Raw genomic sequence first — 11,379 nt, 5'->3', positions numbered from 1 at the left:
GCGGGCGCCCGGTGAATGAGGCCGATGGGCAAAAAAGCCGTTGCACCGCGCTCGACCATTCTGGAGGAACGCCGGCCTCCCAGATGCTCACAGCTGGTGCTGAATTTAATTCATATAATTGCACTATACTGTGATTTGTAAATATAAACCAATCTAAAAAAGTATAGTATGTTTTATTGACTACAGTTTTCAAAAGTGCATTTAAAGAAGACAAGTGATAATTAGGGCTACTTTTATCAGTTAGTATGTTTACTTAACAGTCACTTAAAAAAGTGTTACAATCATTCCCGGTCTCCCTTATTTGCCTATATTTGCACTCAATGTCCCTTGACGCACGCGATTACGTATGAGATACAACATCTCAAAAACATGTTTGAGATTAAATAAAGCCATATAAAATAATGAAGTGTCATATAATATGATATAATGACTTGTAATAAACATATTTAAATTCTGTCTGTCTGTTCTTCAAAGGTTTCCACTGTCCCCTAGCTCCTCCCTCTCTGTACCTTGTGACAAGCACAACTCATCAACAGAGCATATGCGGAGCCGCATTTATCCGCTCATTCTCCTCCTGTCATTCCTCCTTCTATCTTTGATCATTGTCCCGCCGCGCTCAGCCCAAACCCTCCTCACTCACCACGTCTTTTCAGCATCTCTTTCTACTCCCCAACTCATCAGAGGAGCTAAACTCCCGTGGATTCTTTCATTTGGAGTTTCTCGACAGCCGCACTTTTTTTCTGCAGGAGTGGTTTTTATACTTTGAACTTACTCTTCTTCCCTTAGGTGACCATGGCCGTACCGGCTGCTTTCATGCCTTCGATCTCCACTCCTTCCGCGACCACGTCCCCGCCGTCAACAACTTCGTCCCCGTCTCCCTCCGTGGGCCCCTCCGGCCAGAACCTGTTCCGCTCTGAGCTCCTCGCCACCAGTAGCCCCGGCATCCCGACCCCGACCGGGACTCTGCCCAGCAAGCCAGTCTACTCGACCCCGTCGCCTGTTGAAAACACCCCGCAGAACAACGAGTGTAAAATGGTAGATCTGCGGGGGGCGAAGGTGGCGTCTTTCACCGTGGACGGCTGCGAACTCATCTGCCTGCCCCAGGCGTTTGATTTGTTTCTGAAGCACCTGGTCGGAGGACTGCACACGGTGTACACCAAGCTGAAGAGACTGGAGATCACGCCGGTGGTGTGCAATGTGGAGCAGGTCCGCATCCTGCGAGGGCTAGGGGCCATCCAGCCAGGAGTCAATCGCTGCAAACTCATCTCCAGAAAAGACTTCGAGACTTTGTACAATGACTGCACCAACGCCAGGTGAGTGGAGACATGAGCGATGATAATTTGATCTAAAGGTTTTATGCAAACTTAAGTTTAGCGCGTCAAGGTAGAAAAGCTGTAAGACAGGAAGGGGGAGACATTTTCCATTTTGTGGAAGTCATATGTTTGAGATGTCATTTAGCTGTAATGACTGAACTCTAGGTCATTTTTTGTAATGCTCTGTTGTGCCAAATCTGACTATAGGCCCATGCTGTTACGGAGTTTTTAGTAGGCTAAACTGGAAAACACAGATGGACATGGCGAGGGCGCACCGCTCGAAAAAGTTGTGGCAGGTTGATTGATGGCAATTGCATTTTTTCCTATTGCAAATAGTTGTGTCAGTGACTTGCTCAATCCAAACGAATTTTAAAACGCAATAGTCACATTTTAGTCAGTTGAAAGTGTTACTAAATTAGGCTACTTGAGGAATTTAATGGCCTGAAATTCAAGTTCCCAAAACCCACAGCAAGTTGAAAACCATTGCCTGGAGGGAAAGCTCCAACATTAAAAAATACTACAGTTTACTATAGAATACTACACTACTTACTATATAATTCTGTAGTAAACTGTAGTATATTGTAGAATTATATACTACACACTGTAGTATACCTCTATCATGCGTAGGACTTACTATAGAATTGTGTAGTATACTGTAGAATACTATAGTAAATACTACATTATATGCTGGGTAGTTTGAGCCCTGAATGCTGATTGGCTGACAGCCGTGGTATATCAGACCATATACTACGGGTATGACAAAACATTTAGTTTTACTGCTCTAATTACGTTGGTAACCAATTTATAATAGCAATAAGGCACCTCAGGGGTTTGTGATATATGGCCAATATACCACGGCTAAGGGCTGTGTCCAGGCACGCCGCGTTGCGTTGTGCGTGAGAACAGCCCTTAGCCGTGGGATATTGGCCATATTCCACACCCCATCGGGCCTTATTGCTTAAGTATACAACAGACTGCAAAAACACTACAGTTAAAACCACAGTAATGTCCGCAAAAACACTACAGTCTGCAAAAACACTATAATAAATACTACAGTAATGTCCGCAAGAACACTACAGTCCGCAAAAACACTTCAGTAATTACATAGTATACTACAGTATTTAATTTGCATATAGCCTGCCCATTCCCCCCCCCCATATCCCAATTTCTGCCACCCATAACTGAGAAATCTACATGCCAGGTATAGACCATATATTGTGTTCCCTACAGGTTATAGAAAATAATAGAAGTTCTGAACTATCCATTCAGACCTCAATCCTATCTACCTACAGGTTATGGAAAATTTGCAATTAGAGTATTTTGTCTAGTAGTTTTCTTTCAGGACAAAGCCCCCACTGTTTTGTCAAAGATAATAAAACAAAACACTATAGTAAATACTACAGTAATGTCTGCAAAAACAGTACAGTAAATACTACAGTCTGCAAAAACACTACAGCAACTAGTACTACTACAGTCAATACAGTTTTTGCTGACTTTAGTCCGCAAATACACTACAGTGAATACTAATGTAAAGTGTGCGAAAACACTACAGTGAATAGTATAGGATTTAACCATAGTATACTATAGTATTTTTTAATGTGGGAGCTGTCATCCACTGTGTGTGTGAGCCTTACCACATTTCCACTCTAAATTAAGCTCACCATTAACTCTACTTTATTTTTAAATGACATTGAAATAAAAGTAGGTTATCCTATCAGCTGTCCTAGCCATAGGGGCAATCATTTAAATTCTTTGATCTTTAAATTAAGTAAACAACATTTTAAAACAGACCATAGAGAATTAAAATAATTTGATTTAAATTGCTTAATATACTGTTTGTCTTCAGATGAATAAATCATTTTCATAGGGAGTCAGTAGTTTATTTTGTCCCTAGTTAAAATTTCACCTGGATCATTACAAAATACACTCTTTTTTTTATTCTTCCACCCATGCTAATGTGTAGGAGGATTTTATGGGCAAGAGATTTAGGTAGAGATCAATATTTGATTTAAAGCCATTTTTAAGTGTGCTGTTGCTCATATGCTGTGATGTATTGCTCAATCTGATAGGATGGGTTGAATCAGGTCAAATATGCCATCTAATCTGTTATGATTGATTTAATATTGATCTCCCATCGCGAAATGAGCTGGAAATGCAAATATGATGGAAAGTCTAACATCAACAGAGAGATCTTTTATGGGGGTTATGAGAGAGTCCTTAAGGCCTTAAGATGAATGCACTAAACTGTAAGTCGCTCTGGATAAGAGCATCTGCTAAATGACTCAAATGTAAAATGTAAAATGCAAAAACAACACTATCTGGGTGCAATGTTACGGTAGGCATACTGTTTAGGCACAATGTTACTGGTCTATTTGAGGATGATGTTGAGTGTGTAAGATAATTGTTTTATTACATTTTGCTGTAAGACACACACTTGCTTGCATAAACACAAATATGCGGATGCATGCACACACATTTTATTGTCACCAACAAATAGAAATGTATGGGTGGGTTCACATAAGGTTTACATTTCTGAATTTAAATATTCAGTTATTTGCAGTATAATCAAGAATAAGTATTTTCTTGTTTACTGCTATTGAATCAATATACTGAAATGAATGCACTGAAGGGTTATTCACTTTTTCAAAGTAAATATGAATTTGCTCACAATTAATTCTGAGGAAGACACAGCAATGTTTGCAATGCATATAGCAGAATATGCAAACATTACATTTTGTGACATTTGGCCATGCGTTTGGGCCCCTGTATACTGAAGACCGTTAGTTATTTATTATGATTGAAAATGCATGGCTTTTATCAAATTACGTTATCAGCTTTCATCAGTGTTTTGAACTTCTTTTCAATGCCTTATTCAGATATGCTGTGTGTACATGTTGATACCAATGGATTAATAATTTACTGTATTTCAACATTTTAACATTTCATCTCTACATCTGGCCTTAACACTATTTTTATCCGACACCCTATTCATATTCACAGACACTCAATTCACCGTACCCTCTCTCATCATGCAGCATTTACACAAACCTAACAGAACCTGCGACCTCCCCTTCAGATAGAGAGTTCTGGAGCAGTTCTAGACCACTCCTATCCCCATTGAGCGTTTCACCCTGTATTCTCTGAGTGTGTGGTTGAACTCCCCGGGTTGTGAACGGAGAGGTAGGGAATGGAGGGACGGCCAGACACACACACACACACACACACACACACACACACACACACACACACACACACACACATACATATACACACACACACACCCTGCCTGTCCCATTTGGAGAATTACATCATGGGTTAGAAACAGAGGCATCCGTCCACTGGATATAGGCCTAGTCAGGTGCTAACATCTAAAGAAGAGGAGTAATTGTATTTACAGTACTTGGTTGACCTATTTCTGTTGTTTGGAGCTCGGTCAGGGAAGTTGTAATTCAGAGCAATGTATGCTGAAAAGTATGCCCATAATTGCCTGGGTAATTTGTGGGCTTTTTAGTCCACCAAAAAAGTAGCCCCATGTAGGACAATGAAACAGTTTACACAAAGTTAGTGCTGTGGCCTGACATACTTTAGTTTATTATCCCAAGACCTTTTCACAATGACGTTCTACTCTTTCATACAGTGGCGGTTTTCGGTGACAATGGTGTTCATAATACTCCTGTACCAGTGGCGGTCTGTGCCGTTTAAGATAAGGGAGGGTGATTCTTTTTTTAATGAGCATGGCCTTATTTCTATTACAGCATATTGGATGACCGTCATTCATATTCCATTCACCCAGCTCAATGTAACATCAATAGGTTTAGGCTACTACATGATACTCAAATTTTCCCTGTACCGATCATGAAGTTGCTACAACCTAGCCTATGAATGAAAGTTTACAATGTAGGTGCACAGGCTGAGAGAATTTTGAGTAATCAAGGTGACAGTCATTGACACATTCGATACCACCTTGCAGACTCTTGCTTGCATCTAGCAGATCTATGGTGTAATCATTAATTCAACAGTTGCAAATGTGAGTTTCTATTGGAAATATTCAGGTATGTTTATCCCTGTTTTGTTCCGTTTGCTTCTGTTTAAGAAATATTTTTCAACAGAATCGGCGGAAGGAATACACCCCTGATCACACACAAACACAGTTCACTTTCATACCAGATACAGTCGAAGTTTACATACACCTTAGCCAAATACATTTAAACTAAGTTTTTCACAATTTCTGACATTTAATCCTAGTAAAAGTTCCCTGTCTTAGGTCAGTTAGGATCACCACTTTATTTTAAGAATGTAAAATGTCAGAATAATAGTAGAGAGAATGATTTATTTTAGCTTTTATTTCTTTCATCACATCCCAGTGGGTCAGAAGTTTACATACACTAAATTAGTATTTGGTAGCATTGCCTTTAAATTGTTTAACTTGGGTCAAACGTTTCGGGTAGCCTTCCACAAGCTTCCCACAATAAGTTGAGTGAATTTTGTCCCATTCCTCCTGACAGAGCTGGTGTAACTGAGTCAGGTTTGTAGGCCTCCTTGCTCGCACACGCTTTTTCAGTTCTGCCCACACATTTTCTATAGGATTGAGGTCAGGGCTTTGTGATGGCCACTCCAATACCTTGACTTTGTTGTCTTTAAGCCATTTTGCCACAACTTTTGAAGTATGCTTGTGGTCATTGTCCATTTGGAAGACCCATTTGCGACCAAGCTTTAACCTGACTGATGTCTTGAGATGTTGCTTCAATATATCCACATAATTTTCTTTCCTCATGATACCATCCATTTTGCGAAGTGCACCAGTCCCCCCTGCAGCAAAGCACCCCCACAGCATGATGCTGCCACCCCCATGCTTCACGATTGGGGTGGTGTTCTTGGGCTTGAAAGCTGTCCCCTTTTTCCTCCAAACATAACAATGTTCATTATGGCCAAACTGTTCTATTTTTGTTTAATCAGACCAGAGGACATTTGTCCAAAAAGTACGATCTTTGTCCCCATGTGCAGTTGCAAACCGTAGTCTGGCATTTTTATGGCGGTTTTGGAGCAGTGGCTTCTTCCTTGCTGAGCGGCCTTTCAGGTTATGTCGATATAGGATTTGTTTTACTGTGGATATAGATACTTTTGTACCTGTTTCTTCCAGCATCTTCACAAGGTCCTTTGCTGTTGTTCTGGGATTGATTTGCACTTTTCGCACCAAAGTACGTTCATCTCTAGGAGACAGAATGCGTCTCCTTCCTGAGCGGTATGACGGCTGCGTGGTCCCATGGTGTTTATACTTGCGTACTATTGTTTGTACAGATGATCTCGGTACCTTCAGGCGTTTGGAAATTGCTCCCAAGTATGAACCAGACTTGTGGATGTCTAAAAAAAAAATTCTGAGGTCTTGGCTGATTTCTTTATATTTTCCCATGATGTCAAGCAAAGAGGCACTGAGTTTGAAGGTAGGCCTTGAAATACATCCACAGGTACACCTACAATTGACTCAGGTGATGTCAATTAGCCTATCAGAAGCTTCTAAAGCCATGACATCATTTTCTGGAATTTTCCAAGCTGTTTAAAGGCACAGTCAACTTTGTGTATGTAAACTTCTGACCCACTGGAATTGTGATACAGTGAATTTAAAGTGAAATAATCTGTCTGTAAACAATTATTGGACAAATTACTTGTCATTCACAAAGTAGATGTCCTAACCGACTTGCCAAAACTATAGTTTGTTAACAAGAAATTTGTGGATTGGTTGAAAAACGAGTTTTAATGTCTCCAACCTAAGTGTATGTAAACTTCCATCTTCAACTGTACATACAAACAGCTCGTTGTATATATAATTCCTTCTCATCTCACCTTTTCCCTTTGCTTGTGAACTTCAGTGCACAACACGTCAGCTGTCTGTGACCAGGCAAAAAACCCTTTCCAAGCCAAACCTTCATATCATGACTGCTAACCGCTACACACAGCCTACATTGTTGTCACGTCATAGTCAACATAGCTACTAGAACTAATGCGTTAGTAAACCCGCTACAATCATGCAGTACAGTGTAGCAGCAATCAGTTTAGCAGTTACACCGGCAGGACCCGGTGGCAATAAAATAATACAACTAAAAGCTTACCTTGACTTGGAAGAGTTCCAGTGATGGATAGCCATAGCCAGATAGCTAACATAGGATCCCTCTCTGTTTGAGCTGGGTGTTTGAGTAGGCTAAACTAGCTATCTGCATTTGACACTAGCTAAGTAAGTGAAAGTGAAAAAAGATATACTACGAAATGTAGCTAGCTCTCCTTCCCCCTCTCTCTCGCTCTCTCTCTCCCTCTCCCTCCCTCTCTTTCTTTCTTTTGCCTCCTTAATTTTGGAAGAAATTAATTTGTTCAAAACTGTTGAGTCAACTACTCACCACATTTTATGCACTGCAGTGCTATCAAGCTGTAGCTTATGCATTCAGTACTAGATTCATTCTCTGATCCTTTGATTGGGTAGACAACATGTCACCCTACAGACTGCTGCTGAGGCTACTGTAGACCTTCATTGCAAAACAGTGTGTTTTAATCAATTATTTGGTGACGTGAATATATTCAGCATAGTTGTATCTATAAAGGATAACTTTTTTAATGTTTCACTATTAAAATTCACTGAGGAGGATGGTCCTCCCCTTCCTCCTCTGAGGAGCCTCCACTGTCCTGTACAATAGGTTTCACTTTTTCACATGGCTCTTTTTCCCATATACGGGTTGAAAATGGCAGATTTTGTCATTGATAAGCTCCTAAATTGGAACGCAGTGGCTGTAGAGTAACATACTATACATGATGTCAGAGCTCAGGTTCTCCGCTTCACAGCGCTGCATCGGTTTTGACTGACATCCTTTGTAAACTTGAGAACCGCGCGCGACAAGAAGATGCCCCCATCCCTCCCACTAATTGGGTTACTTGTGCACATTTTTTGTTGTCTGAGTGAGGGAAATCCTGTAAGTCGAGAGGAGTCGATGTGTTCTGAAAAATGAGACGTTGAGGATTATAATAAATACCGCTTTAATGTCATACAAGCAAACCACACACCTGTGAGTCCAAATGTGCACTTCATATTTCCATATTTTAAAACGTATGCCTTTTACAGTATCAACATTTATGATCGCTATGTTTGATCCACAGTTACAAGGATGCGTTATACCCTGGGTTGTCCTGAACAGAATGAGCCTATGTTTGCCATATTTTGGAGAAAATTTGCAGCGGAACACGCACTTGAATTCACTCATGAATCATATTTTATAACTTAGCTAGCCATGTTGGCAATAGAATAAGCTTTCAAATGATGCCCACCTGACCGAGATTGCGGTTTATAATGGAACGTTTTTGGATTGCGTAAACAACAACTGTAATTGTGTGATGGGCTGTGTTCCAAACAAAAAACTACAAGTGTGCTTGCGTCAGCTCCTCAATGGCAAAGCTAGGAGAGCAAAAAAAATGCACTTTACACTAAAGTCTCTTTCCTTGAGTCATAAAAGTGCATTGAAATTACTGCAACACAAGTTAGACCTCTCACTCAAACCCTTGAAATCTTTTTTTTTTCTTATCTTGCACCTACTCCACATTTAAATTTGAATGAATATTCTTATTATGTTACTGAATGTATCTAGAATATTTTCAGATTTAGTTATTGACAAATGCTGTGTAAAGTACAGCAAATGTAAAATGCACATAAAATCAACAGCATAATGTTTGGATTCAGTCTTGTGTCAGGTGAACTGTTCTGTCCTCACCTTCGGTCAGATAATTTCCCCATTACCTCCAGTGTTCTCTTTCAGTTGCTACCATGGTCATGCATATGCTTTCTATAGTTCTTCTGTTAGAAACATTTACATTTGTCCCTATCCATATATGCCAATTTCCACGAGTGTAAGGGGTTAAAACAACAGACTAATTTCAGCCACTGTATGAATAGCGACACGGCATCACTGCTGGGCCCATGCAATGTTACTTCTGATGTCTCACCAAGATGAGGCCTTGGGTGTAAATGTTGCCACTATATGTATTATGCTCACTTTAGATTACAACTTTTTGAATACGTTAGAACATGTTTTGGGTATGTAACTCGGTGTGTTGTTGGTGGCACTTTATTTGACAGTTTACTTATTATATGTTTACTTAAGTAATATGGTAATATCTCAGCTGTTGATACACTTTATTGGTGTGCTTGCTTTCATTGCTGTGTGATATCCTATAGGTCGGATGCCTTCCGTCCCCAAAGCCAACGTCTAGACGAGCTGCATATAGGCTACTGTATCTATTTCTGTGCAGAGTGCAATGAGTTATTAGCCTTTTCCTTCATGTACTTTCAAGGGACTCTCTTGCCAGATTACCTGGGTCACAGACAGATCCTGAGTCAGTTATATCCCTACTCTCACCCCAGATGACCACTGCCCCTTCTCTTTCACAGATCCTGGATCAGTAATGATACATTCCTACTGTCACCCCTGTTCCTTCACACATAAACAGATCCTAGGTCAGTTATACCCCTACTGTCATCCGAGATTACCACTACCACTCCTGATCCTTCACACAGACACAGATTCTCAGTCAGTTGTAATATCCCCACCATCACCCCAGATTACCACTGCCCCTTTTGCTCCTTCACACAGACACAGATCATAGGTGTTTTCCATAAGCACAGCCATCGGCTAAATAGCCAATAACAGACTAATTTTTCCAATTCATTAATTAACTAAGCTTATTTTCATTTAAAAATGTCAATTCGCTAGTCAGAAAAGTCTATATAGCCTTCTCCTGCTAGAATGAACAATATGCATCTTCTAATGATCTATTGATAGGACAGGCGCCTGTCAGTCATAAAACGAGCGATGACAGGGACAGTGCTGGTTTGTCAGTCTGTTGTCTTTCCTGCCTCTCGGTACCTGTGTTATTTTTGTGCGCTCCGGTTGGCTACAGTCAAAACAAAGATCACGGCGGAGGGAGAGCATGATGCTTCTTCATCGTCTCCTGTGAATGAATTTACACGTCCCATGTAATGTAAGTGGTAACGATGAGTTGAAATCCACGTAATTATTGTTTTGTGGCACATTCATTATTATTTTTTTGCGGGTTTCATAGGCCTTCAGCCAACCCCGGACTTGGGGGGCATAGGCTATTTACTGTTCTTTGATTGACGACCAAACAGCTTTTCTTGGCTAGTTTATTAAAAAGGTGTCGAACTGACTGAATAAAGTCAATCTCCTATATCCCTTTGCTATTCATAAATCATACAACATAGTTATATGTCCATGATATCGCATCAGGACAAGTAAACTAAAGATCTTAAGGTGTCGACATTGAGTAGTCAACTGCTGCTTTATGTGTAGCAAAGCCCATTTTTACTACCTGCTTCATTCTTCAATAATACCCTAGGTCTATTCATGGGCACCTGACTTGGTATAAAAGTGGGGGTGCACAATCTGACGGGGGTCTGGGGGTCCTCCCCCTGAAAATATCTGCATCTTTAAAACCATTTTCCTGCAATTCTACATAGTTTCTAAACAGCGAATCGATGTTTTCTTGCCACAATAAACTAAATTGAAAGAGTAGAATAGATTTTGTTTTTGCCACAATAAATTAAATTGAAAGAGTACACTAGTTTTTCGGACTAGATTACTAATCTAGGATAGTGTACCTCAAAATCCCACCCACAGTGATTGATTGACAGGTCTGAAACCCTACCAGCTCTGTGACAACAATCCCACTCACAGGCCAAACTGTTAAAGGGATAGTTCACCCAAATTACAAAATGACACATTGGTTTCCTTACTTTAAGTGTCCACAGCAGCAGAGCCAATAAAATACATTATTTGAAGAACAAACATCATTGTGGCAGTTCACATATTGCAGTAAAACTGTAAATATTACTTTAATCTCAAGAGACGACAGGTTTAATGTTAGAAAAAGGTTATCTTACTTAGAAAATAGTCCTGATAATATAGGCGTAGGCCTAGACAATATCCAAAACAACTAACAACAATCTGAATTCATACATTTTCAGTAATTTGTATTGTAAAGTTATGTCTTTCTACTTGATACCACTACTCAT

At 40.1% G+C, this 11,379-nt stretch overlaps 1 protein-coding gene across 4 annotated transcripts in view; it reads left to right on the top strand.

The window, feature by feature from the left end:
- The first annotated feature begins 241 nt into the window (after window positions 1–241).
- The window catches only part of LOC121536607 (dachshund homolog 1), a 260,659-nt gene continuing 249,521 nt past the window's right edge, over window positions 242–11,379 (top strand). For 2 of the 4 annotated variants that reach the window (XM_041844010.2, XM_041844009.1), the window contains exon 1: window positions 244–1,313. In XM_041844010.2, the coding sequence (XP_041699944.1) occupies window positions 793–1,313 (521 nt within the window). In that variant the 5' untranslated portion in view covers window positions 244–792. Of the gene's footprint in view, window positions 1,314–11,379 lie in introns of all 4 variants that reach the window. The other 2 variants (XM_041844008.1, XM_041844007.2) reach the window with 2 other exon arrangements.

The sequence above is a fragment of the Coregonus clupeaformis genome, chromosome 23 (assembly GCF_020615455.1).
Source record: "Coregonus clupeaformis isolate EN_2021a chromosome 23, ASM2061545v1, whole genome shotgun sequence".
NCBI lineage: Eukaryota > Metazoa > Chordata > Actinopteri > Salmoniformes > Salmonidae > Coregonus > Coregonus clupeaformis.
The sequence above is the reverse complement of the archived record's forward strand: the minus strand, read 5'-3'. Positions and strand labels throughout refer to the sequence as shown.